The sequence below is a fragment of the Pipistrellus kuhlii genome, unplaced genomic scaffold (assembly GCF_014108245.1).
Source record: "Pipistrellus kuhlii isolate mPipKuh1 unplaced genomic scaffold, mPipKuh1.p scaffold_m20_p_5, whole genome shotgun sequence".
Taxonomy (NCBI): Eukaryota; Metazoa; Chordata; class Mammalia; order Chiroptera; family Vespertilionidae; genus Pipistrellus; species Pipistrellus kuhlii.
Window position 1 is genome coordinate 2,949,220 of NW_023425551.1, and position 14,874 is coordinate 2,964,093.

The window sequence follows — 14,874 nt, forward strand, 5'->3', positions numbered from 1 at the left end:
TTTGGTTAAAGGGTTTTTTTTGTTTTTTTCTTTTCCTTTCTCATTTTTTTAAGGTTTTCTTTTAAAAAAAATATATTTCTTTATTGATTTCAGAGAGGAAGGGAAAGGGAGATAGATCAATGATGACAGAGAATCATTGATAGGCTGCCTCCTGTACGCCCTCTACTGGGGATTGAGCCTGCAACCCAGGCACATGTCTTTGGCTGGAATTGAACCCAAAACCATTCATTCCACAGGCCAACACTCTATCCAATGAGCCAAACCAGCTAGGGCTAAAAGTTTGTTTTCACAGACATATGGTTTAGCAACTCTGAAACTACTTTCATGTACCTTATGATTGATCAAATAACATTTAGAATGAACCCTTCGATGTTAGAATGGAATTGAAGATATCATCAGGGTGAACTCAATGGCTTTTTAGGTAAAGAAAAAATTATGTATAAATATAAAAATATATAATTTTCAGCTCAATCTGTTAGTAGATATCTATTAGAAGAAATTAGAGCTCCTTGTAGAAATGGCTGATTCCAGGGCTGGGATGGGAATATCTTATTATTCAAGGACGTAAGGGGGTGCTCAAAAAATAATGAGCATGTCAAATAAAAAACATAGGAGTCAGCTTGAAGGAGCTCTAACTGGTCAAAACGAGGTAATCTAAGCATAAAAATACTCCAATGAATAAAAAGGAATCCATAAGTTCATACTACATGTATACATACATACATACATACATACATACATGAGGAGAAAGGTTCTTACAAAATGTCAACTACTACCCTGTTTCCCCAAAAATAAGACAGAGTCTTATATTAATTTTTTCTCCCAAAGTTGCGCTAGGTCTTATTTTCAGGGGATGTCTTATCTTTCCATGCGCTAGGTCTTATTTTTGGAGGATGTCTTATTTTCGGGGAAATACGGTAGTACATAAAGAACAGACATAGAAAATCACTATTTGGCAACCATCTTAGTAATAACTGATTCAGGGAAGAACTAAATGGATGCTAAAACAAATGGATGCAAGTTTAATGAGTAGCAGGGCATCTGCATAGTTTCAAAATATCTCCCCGTAACGTATTTGTTACCAAGGAGAAAAGAATAACTTTACAATGGAGAAAAGATGCAGAAAAAAGTTAGCATTCCCATTAATGAGATAAATAGACTTCATGTACTTCCAGAGGACACATCATTTCTGGAATATTTCTGCCAAATGCATAATCTAAACCTAACCAGGAAGTACCGTATTTTTCGGACCATAAGACGCTCCGGACCATAAGATGCACCAGTTTTTAGAGAAGGGAAATGAAGAAAAAAAGATTCTGAAACAAATAGTGTCCTAAAATATTTTATGTGCATTAAAACCCAACATCACAGTCATAAACACATGTAATCAACCCTGTAAAGTAAACAGCAGCATTTAGAACCATTTTAGAGCCGGGCAAGCACACAGAGACCACACAGAGCAAGGCAAGTAAAAAAACTTTTTTTTAAAAGTATATGTGTAGGCTATATTTGGACCATAAGACGCAGGGACTTTTCCCCCCCACTTCTGGGGGGAAAAAAGTGTGTCTTATGGTCCGAAAAATACGGTAACAGCAAGCAAATCCATATTAAGGGAATTCTAAAAATAAATGGCCCGTTCTCAATGTATCTATCCTAATAAGAGTAATATGCAAATTGACCGTACCTCTGCTACACCAAGCCAATCAGGAGTAAACTCAGCCAAAATTGCTGCAGCCACAGAGCAAGCAGGGGGCTTGGGTTTCCCTGGCCATGCAGGAAGCCAAGCTTTCCACCCACCCTGGCCTACCCTAGCCTCTGCTCAATGCTACAAGTTTCAATTATAGAAGATAAATAAATCCCAGATACAGGGCCTTTACTTAGTCGCCGGGAGGCATAGCCAGCCTGCAAACCACCACAGGCCCCTTGCCCAGGCCACCTCATGTCCCGAGGAAACCCACACCCTGATCTGGGACACTCTTCAGGGCAAACCAGACCGTCCCCACCAGTGCACCAGGCCTCTATCCTATCTACTAAGAGTAATATGCAAATTGACCATCGCTCCAACACACAATATGGCTGCCCTCCCGTGGACACAAGATAGCCACCACAAGATGGCCAGCAGCAGAGGGACCAGGTCTGCAAGGGAGGGCAGTTGTGGGTGATCAGGCCAGCAGGGGAGGGCAGTTAGGGGCAACTGGGCTGGCAGGGGAGTGTTTAGGAGGTGATCAGGCTGGCAGGCAGAAGTGGATAGGCAGGTGAGCAGTTGGGAGCCAGCAGACCTGAACTGTGAGAGGGATCCCAGATTGGAGAGGGTGCAGGCTGGGCTGAGGGACACCCTCCCCCTCCGTCCACAAATTTCGTGCACCAGGCCTCCAGTCTACACATATAAGCCTAAGCGACCATTTCAACTGGTTGCTATGAGGACGCACTGACCACCAGAATACAGACGCTCAACGCAGGAGCTGGCCTCTGGCCTCAGTGTGCTCCCACTGCCAACTCCTGCAGCCAGCCAACCTCCTGCGGTTCCTTTCCCTAGCTAGCCCCAATCAGCCCGATGGCCCCCATCACCGGCCAGGCCGAGGGATTCCACCATGCACGATTTCGCTTACGGCGCCTCTAGTAAGATCATAAACAACAAAGACGCCAATAACTAGGTGCTTTAGACTAGAGGACACTAGACAAGACAAATGAATGCAAGGTGCAGTATACGATTTCCTCTTTCTGTTAAGGATATTACCGGTACAATTAGTGAAATTTGAATAAGGTCTGCAACTATTGCATTGTATCAATGTTAATTTCCAGATTTTAATCATCATACAATGATTATATAAGAGAATGTCCTCTTTATTGTTTTTTTAATGAGGAAACAATGCTTTCAATGTGATTTTTTCGTCTTTCTTCTTAGAAAAGTTATTTATAAGTAAAAGGTATCATGGAATGCAATTTACTCTCAAAATGTTCCCCCAAAAAAGCCTGCAAGTGTACAGAGAGAAAGAAAAAATGTATGTGTGTATACGTGTGTGTGTGTGTGTGTGTGTGTATATATATATATATATATATATATATATATATGGTTATAATTAAGGAATCAGGATGAAGCATACACAAAAATTCTTTTATCATTCTTACAACTTTTCTGTAAATCTGAAGTTGTAAAAATAAAATTTAAAAACTGAGAAAAAAATAGTTAACTTATATTTGGACATTGCCAGTAGGAAGAAATTGTGAAAAATCAAGTGGTTTTTCTTATCCTTTACATGGAAAGATAAGAAAAACATCTGGATCAGAGTTTGAGACCTGGGTGCCTCTAGTCTGAGCTCTAAAACTCACAAAGCTGCATTTCCCAAGTAAAACCACAATGGTAGGCGGGCCTCAATTTATCCACTTGTAAAAAGGGGGTCATACCTATCCTCCTTTCCTCACTAGGTTATCCCAAAGATGTACTGAAATACAAAGAAAGGTGGGGGAAAGAGGAGTTTAAAAGCAGCTCACTTCTATTAATGTTTTTTTTTTTTAAAGTACTTTAAAAATACATATGTCAGATATTTTTCACCATAGTGAGCAGCTGGTTCTAGAAATTAAACACTTGCTGCATAAAATGTTTTGGTTTGCAAAAATTTTAACTTGTTCAACATCCTTTTTACCAATATAATTTCAAGCATTTCAATAAATGTAAATAGCTATATTGATTTTTTTTTTTTGCCATAAAACGATAGTATCAAAACATTGCTAAATTAAAGAAAGCCATTAACTAGGACTTGGTCAACTTATTTTTTAAAAAAATTAAGATATAATTGACAAATAAAATCGTTATTAGTTTCAGGTATACTATTCTGGTCAACCTTTCAGATACTGTAACCCAGTACAAAAAGATCTTCATATCATTTCCCAAGTTCTACAGAGCAAAATACATGATCCAAACTTTTTCTTCCTTCATTTGCATGCTATTCAAATAAGCCCTGAGGAATCAAATCAAATTGAGAAAATGTGTGTGGGAAGGGCGGGAGGGAGCCAATTTTTTTCATTTACTTACATCAAGGGAAAGATTATAAAAATATTAATTTATTATTCTAAATTCATAAAGGTTTGGCCACCACTTAAAGTATTTTTTAATCATTTACATGTGGACACTAATATCTCAGGAACCAAAGAAAACATCCTTATTGGCTGTATTTATAAGGAAGAGTTATTCCAAAATACCAAAGGTATTTTTAAATTCATGTTAGGCCATTGTTGAAAACATACCATACTCTTGTGTAAGTAAGTCTACTTGCTCAATCTCTACTTTGAACAGATGAGCAATGTGGACTCTATAAGGCAAAATGCTGAGGACAAACCAGGCGGATCTGAGCCTGGAGAGATGTTCCAGCCAAGGCAATCCCTGAAAAGAACCAACTGGAGTCCGTAATGCCTCCCCAGGCTCACTAGCTCTGCAGCAAGACCACTGCACTCAAAGGACCACAAGAACATAAGCTCCAAGAGGGGAAGCTTTTGCTTATCTTGTTTACCACTATCCCAGCAGATAGAAAAGTATCTGGTACATGGTAAACATCCATTAAATATTGGTTAAATGAATGAACAAATGAATGAAAAAATTAAATCCCAGGTCTTTCAAGTCAACCTATATTAAGTTGCAGAATTATTTTAAAAACCTGGAATACATTAACTTAATAGTCATATAATTTTTTAAAAATGTGAAAATAAGTAAAACAAAAACAATGAATAATCAATATTCCCCATTCTAACTAAAATAGATGTAAAAGTTTGTAAGCTATATCTTGACCTATAGTAGATACCATAACGTATTTATAATACCCTTCCCTGAGTTTAAAATATGGTCTTATTAGAAACTCATGTAAAGCAGAATTAGAAAGACAAAATAAATGCATAAAATCAAAATCAGGAAAGCAAATGTATCATGTTTATAATCAAACTTGAGAAAGTATCAACTCAGATAAATCACAGGCTACAGAAACATCTCATCAGCATTTATCATAAAATACCTCTACCAAAATCTGCTCTTCTGTAATTAAAAATCAAATATTTGACTTAGTCATTTTGTTTCTCTATTCCTATAGCACATCTGTCAATGATTTGTCATCTTATAGTTTGAAGAACTTCCTCAAAATATAAGATGTATTTTATTTCCAACCATTAAATTGCAATTTAGTCATATTAAGTAGGAAATGAATTTTTTTTTTAGAAAACATACAGTAACATTTTGTGAAGCAGAAGACAAATAAAAGCAACCAGAGTATATATAATTTATGCTATTAAAATAATTTCTATTTCACTTAGGCTATTTTTGTGTGAAGAAATTAAACGTATTCCCTGCATGTTTTCTTTTAAATTACTAATATATTCTAAGTGACCAGCTTTGTTCTGCTTCCCAAGTACTGCCCATATAATCAAGACATCATTTCAGTATCAATCTAAACCTAGTATTTTCCAAAGGACCTGCCTTACGTGGATTATAATCATCTTACTATGCTTCTTGTGTCCATGCTGCTGGAAAAGCAGTCTGTACAAGCAGGAGTAGAGGCACAATCCTGAGAGAGAGGAGTAGAGAAATATGTTGAGAAAACAAAACCGGAATAAATTGAGCTCACTTAAGAGCTTAGGAGCTCAGCCAGTGTTCAAGGTCAAGGTTGATTACATTCTCTCATATCACAATGAATTAGTTGTCCAACACCAGCGGAACTGGCCCTAGAAAGAGATATCTGAAATTCTGGGTACGAGCACTAATTCTAAGCCAAGTCCCTGCCAGACTCTACCCCTTAGTAAAAAGTGAAAATTATAAACACATCAAAGTTTTGATATAAAAATAAAAATGTCCATCTAATCTCCCATAGTCCTATAATACCATGAAATGACCTTCAAAATAATGCTTATACATACTAAGCCCTTCAAAATGTTAATTTTATATTTAGTCTAAGAATCTTCCAACAGGAAATCTAAAAACAATCTCAAATCGGTAATTTATTGAGGGAAAAACAAATATTCAGAAGTGTTAACTACCCTGGTCCAGGGGCAATCATCTGCCTAGTATATCATCCACCCATTCATTCAAGAAATCTGTGTTTAGTGTGCACCAGGTATTAAGGCACCTCTGTGTCTGAAGGATATGAAGCAATGAGCACATGCGGTCACTGCCCTCATGGAGCTTACACTCTGGGGGGAAGGTAGTAATCACCAAAAGGAAAGTACAGAGTGCTTTAAGACTGTTTAAAGGAGAGCTAAGTCAGTGATCCTCAACCAAGGTCAGTTTTATCCTCCAAGTGACATTTTGTAATTTCTGGAAACATTTCTGGCTTCTACTCAGGATTGCTGCTTCTACCCAGGGTTACTGCACAGGACAGCTCCTCCCAGCAAGCAATTACCTAGTCCAAAATGACAATAGTGCTGAGGCAGAGAAACCCTGATCAAAACTAGTGGGGTAGGGAGGGTTTTGTGAAGGCTTCCTTCTGCTGTAACATTCAGTATGCTACATCTTTAAGGAATTTTCACAAGGCAGAAGAAACAAAAAAGGCCTGATTGATAACAATTAACCAAACCTCCCACTGGGAAGTTAAAATAGGAAAGAAAAAGGAGAAACAGAATCTTTAGTAGATGAAAATTAAAGAAAATGCAGTGTTTTATACCTGCTTCACATAAATTCCCTTTCCTGAACCAAAAACAAAGGGGAAAATACACAAATTAAAAATGTTCACATTTATTCCTCCCTCTACCTTTTCCACTGTTTCCTACCAAATCCATGTCTATCCCTAGGTATTAGTGGAAAGAGTATTATAAAAAAAAAAAAAAAAAGTCCTATAGTTAAGCAAATGAACATTTTTGATACAAAATCGGAAATAAGAGTTAAAAGAAGGTGGGATTTCAGTTTTGATATGAAAGACAAGGCACAGAAAGGTGTTACAATGCCTGGGAAGTCTGCGTCCTGGAAAAGTTTAAAGAGTTAAGTTATCTCACTAACCAAAGATCCTAAGGACAAAAACACAAAGAATTTAGGTATCCAAAAATGATAAAAGACACTAGAATCCTCTCGGAATTGATCCACCAAGGTAAATCCCCAAATTAAATTGCATCTCATACCTACAAATCTGGTTCTAGATCTTCCCTTCCCATGCGGCCTATTCAGAGCAGCAAGAGAATGGATCATAGAGGGAAAACAACCATAGCAATGCAAGTATCTATACAAAGAACCTAAAAAAAAGAGGATGACCTAACTGGTATTTGATTATGTTAAAGATTGATTAATTTTTGAAGTGTGAAACTGGAATTGGTGCTGTTTTTTAATGTCCTTAAATAGGAAAAATATCCAACATGTAAGCCAAATCCCCACCATGCACTTTCTTGTCCAAGCATAACCAATGCCTCACAGGTTCTCTGTGTCCCACGTATTGGGAGTTCCAACGTTATAAAATGCCTCCTCCAGTGAAGTGATACTTTTCTACACACAGGGCCATGTGTTGTTATCCTCCTTTCCCTTTCAAAAGCAAGCTTTACCATAATGGCCTCCGCACAGCGGCATTCTGAAGGACAGAGTATAAATTTACAGCTCACAGAAAGCTCCTGCAATCCAGGAACGACTGTCTGCGGTACTAAAGCAGTCCACAGATGGAAGAGGACCAATGAGACCCTTTCCACTTAGGTGAGAACACTAAACATAATAAGCCAAGGCCACTCTCTCAGAGTATCAACATCTACACTATCTTGTAATGATAATAATTCTAGAGTTAACTGCCCAGGCAAGCAAGCATCGCCTCTTAGGAAGTCTTACAGTCTTTCTTTCACTTCAGAATTGACATTAGTGGTGATGGCAATAACTATTTCATCACCATGATGTTTAAGTGGAAATTCTAGTTTTCCCACAAAACTAACAGAGTGGGCACCTAAATATCAATTTCTGAGCCTAAATCTCCTTTAACTCGTGATAATTAAGAGAAATTATGCCACATAAAGGATCTTTTGACAGTAATTTTGAACACAGGGGTGGGGAGTTCACAGAACCCAAGAAATTATTGGCAGGGAGGGAGGAAGCATGACAATCATGGCTCATTCATATCCTGCATAAGGTAAGGATTTTCAGACTTGAAACTCATGCACTGTTTGTAGATTAAAACCTATTGTTGGTTATTTTTTGTTTTATTTTACTTTTTTAGAGAGAGAAATGGAGAATGAGAGGGGGAGAAAGGAACAGGGAAACGAGGGAGGGAGAAGGGAGGGACAGACAGGCATCCATCAGCAGCCTCTAGCATGGGCTCTGAGCAGTGACCACACCTGAACCCTAGGTGTGCCCTGACTGGAATTGAACCCATGACCCTTCAGTACACTGGGCAACACTCCAACCGAGCCACACTAGCCAGGGCTACAATTTCTGGCATGGTCTTGTTTTCAAACCAATGGCGGAGGGTTGGAGAGGCAGTCTTGAAAAACCTGAGAAGTAGCAAGCCATAAAAGCTAAGCATTTCATATTTTACACATTTTAAGTATCAAAATATCTCACTGACAAACATTAATCATTATGCTTAGGGCTCCTCTCTGGTGCCTTGTAAAGCAAATGGAATTTCTTCACAATTCAGTGCTTCAAAGATACCTTTAAATGGAGCCGAGACAGTGCTGAAGGGCCCAGCCCCAGGGTAAATGCCTTTCAAAACCAAACACAGCAAACCTCCTAAAACCTCTTTTCTCCTAATCCTATCATTTAGATTTCTTTTTAATTTTGCACTTTGCAACACGATTTAATGGAAAACACTTATTACTGAATTATTTCCCATTATGTGCTTACTTGCACAAAATTTTCACATCAGCAAGCATCATAAGACATTCACAGAAACTATATTCAAAATCAGGAAAAAAAAGATTATATATTTTGTGTTTAAACCAAAAAAAATAAAAAGGTTTAAGCATATTCTTCTTGTGGCTCCTCTTCAAATATATTTCCCTTCCTCAACCTATAGTAAGTAGTATGGCTACTACTTGTACGCTAACCCCACTTTCAAACATGGTGAAATTTGAGCATATTAGGAAGTAAGGGAGGTGAAGATTGTTTAAGTTATTTAAAACCCATAGTGGGAGAGGGATGAGTGCTACATACACTAAAAGGGGAATACGACTTACTTGTCCTATAAAGATTACATAAGAGGTGAGGTCCCTAAAACTTAATGTCAATATTAAAGTGAAAAAACTTTTCTATTCCATCGTGCTCTACTGTGATCAATCACACATCCTATGCTGTTTCTACCTACCACGTAAGTGATCTTGTTTTCCACAGAGAACGCATATTAAGAACCTCCTAGACAAACAGGAGAGACACCCATCAAAAAGGAATGGGGTAGGGTAAGTCAAATAACTGCAGTGGAAGACAAAGAATTTTTTAAAAATAATAAAGCCTAACATTGTATTAGTGCTGTAGCACTCCATGTAGCAAATAAAAAGGCCACACGGAGCTGGGGGCAGGGGAGGAGGGCTCCTGCACAGATGTGCAACTATTAACAACGAATTAGAACACAGTATCCTTAAATATTATTCCGGATTTTAGCACCATAGAGTATTGTGGGGATGGAACCAAATTTCATAATTTGCCCGAAATGATCAGCTATAAATTCATAAATATATTCTAAAAAATATTCCACGCTCTTGTTATTTATCAAGGAGGAGAAAACCCTTTACCAAAAAAGCTTGCTTTCATTCAGCCGTGCCACTGCCATCTCCCCACATGGAGAGCCCAGCTCACAGGCGTCACCTAACTCCTAGCCTCCGTGCTGGGCCTCCCAGATGCCAATTCTTAGGGGGGAGGCGGGAAGGGGATGGGAACACGAATAGAAGGAAAGAAACAAAATTGCGGAGTAGATTTTAAAAGCTCTGCCTTCCCGGTCCTATCCCGGCTGCTCCAGCACCGTGAAAGGTGAGACTCTGCTAATCACACCGCTGCACAGGGTATTCGCACCCTCGCATCCAAAGTTGGTGAAATCCATGCGTAGTTGACATGACATTCATTTCTCCTCCCCTAAGCCTTCAGGCACACAGGCTAAGGATGATCCTGGTTGTGTGGTCATGTGCTCGTCATGTTTACTTAAGGTTTGCAATTTTTAAAAACACACTATTGCCAAAGCTGGCTGGCAAAGGCAGTGGGACAGGGACAGTCGGAGCCCTGCTTTGCACAGACCTGGTGTGAGGCCTGACACGGGAAGGAGCCGGCCCGGGGGAATCCTCCCCTCCCCTCCCTCCCCTCTCCCCCCCCTCCCTCCCTCCCTCCCTCCCTCCCCGCACAGGCCTCTGCCTCACATTTGTCTTTATTCCTGATTCTGGGGGGGACAGGGGGGCAGCGAGGAGGAGCAGGCGGAGGGGTGAAGAACAGAAATCAAGAAATCACAATCCCCTTCCCCCCAAGTTCCCAGCCGGCAGCACCCCCATGACCCCCGCCGGGCACGGTGACCCCGGGGCGCCCTCCCTGCACCCCCGCCCCCGCCGAGGACCCCGGGGAGGGAGGGGGCTCTGGCCGGGGAGGCCCGGCCTTCAGCTCAGACCCCCCCCCCGCCAGGCCCGGAGGGGACAGGGGGACCGCCCGGGGCCAGCCCGGAGGCTCCGGGGAGGCCTGCGGGGCCTCCCTCCCGGCCGCAGCCACTCACAGGGCGCCGGGCCCTCCCTCCCTCCCTCCCTCCCTCCCTCCCTCCGGGCCGGAGCCTCCCCTCCCCCCGGGCGCCTGGGCCCGCCGCCCGCCGCCCGCCGCCCGCCCGCTGCCCGGCCCGGCGCGGGGAGGGAGCCTGGCGCCGGGGCCCGCCGATACCAACCTCGCTGTTGAAGGTCTTCACGGCCTCCATGTTGCCGGCGCGGAGGCCGGAGCCCGGCGGCGGGAGAGGCGGCCGCTGCGCTGCGCGGAGGGCGAGGCGGCGGCGGCGGCGGCGGCGGCGGGGACCGGCAGCGGGGACCGGGCCGGAGGGAGCGCGGCGGCGGCGGGAGGCGCCTCAGGGGCCGCGCGGCGCGGGCATGGCCGCCGGGCGGGCGGGCGGAGCGCCGATCCGGGGACACAACGCCGCCGCCTGGGCGGGCCGGCGGCGGGGGAGGGGCTGGGCCCGGCGCCGCGCTCCCCCGTCTCGGTCTCCCCCCGCCCCCGGGAGGACCGTTCCCTCCACCCTCCACCCGCCTCCTCCGCTCCCTCCGGCGGGCTCCGGCTTCACCTCCCGCCGCTGGGGCCGCAGGAACCGGCAGCGCACGGCGACGACGGAGGAGGAAGCGCTGGCGGCGGCGGCGGCGGCTGCGGCATCCAATATGGCGGAAGCGAGCCGGGCCGCGTAGCTCCGAGCGCCGCGGCGCCCGCCAGCGCGCCCCCTGGCGCCCGGGCCGCGTGGCTGCGGCGCCCGCGCCGGGACCATCGAGGCGGCGCGGCCAGAGCGTCGCCTCCCGGAGGCCTGGCCCGGGGACCGCCCGCGCCCCGCCCCCCGCAGCGCCCCGCCCCCTGCGAGCGCCACGCCCCCCGGATCGCCCCGCCCCCCCGCCGCCGCCCCGCTGACCCTGGGACGCGGAAGCGAGGCGGAGCCGCCTCCACCGGCCCTGGCAGGACCGTGCACAGCGGTGCTTGAGAAACAAAAAGCAAACGGCCCTGCAAAGCCGCAAGTTTAGGAAATAACATTGCCACGTTTCTGTTGTTTCCGTGTGGCTCGGCCCCTTTGCAAGGCGGGCTGGGGTTTGCTGACCATCAGGACTTTGCCTAAAGTTAATCGGAGGAAGGAAAAGTTCCAATCATTTCTTTGGTCACAGTGGGACGCTAGCATTTTAATTGCGTGGGGGGGGGGGGGGGGTCACGTTAGAAACCGAGGCCCCGATCCGGGTGGGGCGGGCGAGCTCGCTTGCAGCCGCGAGCAGTTCGCTGCAGGAAACATACGCTCCTCCATCCCGGCCCGGCCCGGGGTGTATTTGTCTGCGCTGGGGAGCGGGTCCTGGACACAGAAGATTGGGGTAGGCGAAGGGGAACCCGTCTTTTGGGAAAGAGGAATTATCCTAAAGGATTTTTGCCCTGGGCTGTTTGGAGTAAAAGGGTGAATACAATATTCCTAGGTAAAAGGGGAGCCAAGCCGAAACCGGTTTGGCTTGGCTCAGTGATAGAGCGTTGGTCTGCAGACTGAAATGTCCCAGGTTCGATTCCAGTCAAGGGCATGTACCTTGTTTGCGGGCACATCCCTAGTGGGGGGTGTGCAGGAGGCAGCTGATAGATGTTTCTCTCTCTCTCTCTCCCTTCCTCTCTGTAAAAAATCAATAAAATATATTTATAAAAAGGAGGCAGGGGGAGCCAATGCCTGCGCTCGCCTTGTGCAGGGTAAAATAACCAATACCAAAATAAAGGTGAGCATGTATTTAACATTGAAAGTTAGGGTGTGTCATCCAACCCCGAGCACCACAGCCTTCTCGCTGGGAGAGGTTTCCTAAAGCAGTCATTTCTCTCCAATTCACTCGAGGAAAGGGAGGCAAAGGAGGGTAGAGGATTGTCGTAATCAAGGTTCTTGGCTGAGAGCTGGATCCTGAACCCTGTGGAACCAAGACACACCGGCTCCTTCGCCTGTTAGGTCTTCGCGCTGACAGCTTTAATATGGGGACTAGGGATAAAAGGGATAACTTCATCTGTAAGAGTTTATACTTTCACCTGCAAAACTCATGTGCTGTCACCAAGTCCTCCGTCCCCAACCCTCATAGGCCAAGCCATTGTCATCTTTTTTCAGCCTCCTAACTGGCCCCTGCTTGTCTGTCTACGGTCATGACCCTCGTAATGACGGTTCGGTCAACCAAGGACAGCACGTGACACAGTAGTGCTGTAAGATGGTAGTGGAGCTGAAGAATTCCTATGGCCCATTGACACCATAGCCCAACTTAACACTGTAGCACTGTGAATTACTCCCATTTGTGGCGATGCTGTGTAAACAAACCTACTACCCTGCCCATCATAAAAAACTATAGCACATATAGCCGGCCAGTGTGGCTCAGTGGTTGAGTGTTGACCTGTGAACCAGGAGGTCACATAGTTCGATTTCCTGTCAGGGAACATGCCCAGGTTGCAGGCTTGATCCCCAGTAGGAGCATGCAGGAGGCATCTGATCAATGATTGTCTCTCACCATTGATGTGTCTCTCTCTCCTTCTCCCTCTCCCTTCCTCTATGAAATAAATAATATATATATAGTATTAGACTATAGCACATAAAGTTATGTACAGTATATAATCCTATTTAATAAAAGGCTAATATGCAAATAGACCGAATGGCAGAACCACCAGTTGCTATGATGTTTTCTGACCACCAGAGGGCAGATGCTCAATGCAGGAGCTGCCTCCTGGTGGTCAGTGTGCTCCCACAGGGGGAGCGCAGCTCAGCCAGAAGCTGGAGTCACAGCAGCAGTAGTGGCAGGAGCCTTTCTTGCCTCTGGGGCAGCGTTTAGGCCCCTTTGGGAGATGTCTACCTGCCGGGTTTGGCCCGCTTCCCCCCTGGACTTCGAGAGTGCACAGGCTGGGATGAGGGACCACCCCCGTCCTGTGCACAAATGGCGTGCACTGGGCCTCTAGTACTTGTACTTGATAATAAATGAATATGTTACTGGCTTATGTTTTTACTATACTTTTTTTTTAAATCATTTTAGGACATATTCTTTTAAAAAATGTATATATATATATATATATATATTATTGATTTTTTACAGAGAGGAAGGGAGAGGAATAGAGAGAAACATCAATGAGAGAGAAACGTTGATCAGCTGCCTCCTGCACACCTCCTTCTGAGGATGTGCCCGCAACCAAGGTACATGCTCTTGACCGGAATCGAACCTGAGACCTTTCAGTCTGCAGGCCGACACTCTATCCACTGAGCCAAACCGGTTAGGGCTAGGGCATACTCTTTTTACTTATAAAAACATATTGCTGTAAAATACTGTGTCGTGTTCTGCCAGAGCAGTCTCATATATCTCCTGTTTACCACATCTCTTGAATGAATCATTTTGCTTTGCTTTATTTAGTCTCCTGCTGTTTTATGCAGCCAGTCACATGATCTACAGGTTGTATCCTAGGAACAATAGGCCAGAACACATGGCCTAAGAGTGTAGTGGCTAAGCCATCTAGATTTGTGTTAAGTGCCTCTATGACGTTCCCACAACAAAATAACCTGACACATTTCTCAGGATGTATCTGGTCAAAAGTGGCTGGTGATTGTAGTTCATTCTCCAGACTGTAGCCAGAGGATTTGGGGGATTGTTTTTTTGTTTGTTTGGTTTTTTTTAGACACAAATCAGATCAGGTTCCTTCCTTCCTTAAATCTCTATAAAACTCCCATTGTACTTCAGTTATGATCATAACCTTTTCCCATGGTCCGGCCAGCTCGGCTAACACTACCTTCCTGCTTGTTCACTCTGCCCACAGGACTTCCCAGTTTCCTTGACAGCACTGTTTTCCGACCGAGGAGGATGCTTGCATCAGTCTCTTGCCTTAGCGAGGTGCTATGATGGTTCTTTTCAAAGCTGACTCCGCATTCTGTCACCCTCCTGCCAGAGGTCTGTCCTAGCCAGTCACGTATGGTAGTGTGCTGGGTTCACACAGGTCTCCCACTCAGTTCTGCTCATACCAGCTTCTCAGCATTCACTGCTCTGGTGGATGAGAGGTTGTTTATTCAGTCAGTCATTAATGGATGTTGACTGAAGTACTCAGGCCTGGGAGATTCAATGCAGTTCACGCTAAGGAATAAAATGGGGTATTAACGCATTACATGACCTGATTTAATAAAGCTTCCACACCCAGGAAGATAGCAGAGGGCATACTTTGATTAGGGAAAGGAAAATGGGAGAAGAGGTGGGGGAAAGTGGGAGGACAGGCTAACAACACTTTTTAAAAAATATATATTT

At 44.4% G+C, this 14,874-nt stretch overlaps 1 protein-coding gene across 4 annotated transcripts in view; it reads right to left on the reverse strand.

Annotated features, from left to right (window-relative positions):
• The window catches only part of SCAF8 (SR-related CTD associated factor 8), a 57,432-nt gene extending 46,493 nt beyond the window's left edge, over nucleotides 1-10,939 (reverse strand). For 2 of the 4 annotated variants that reach the window (XM_036413828.2, XM_036413834.2), the window contains exons 1-2: nucleotides 10,794-10,930; nucleotides 5,487-5,549 (exon numbers count right to left, since the gene is read on the reverse strand). In XM_036413828.2, coding sequence (XP_036269721.1) covers nucleotides 5,487-5,549; nucleotides 10,794-10,823 — 93 coding nt within the window. In that variant the 5' untranslated portion in view covers nucleotides 10,824-10,930. Of the gene's footprint in view, nucleotides 1-5,486; nucleotides 5,550-10,793 lie in introns of all 4 variants that reach the window. The other 2 variants (XM_036413832.2, XM_036413830.2) reach the window with 2 other exon arrangements.
• Nucleotides 10,940-14,874: the final 3,935 nt, after the last annotated feature.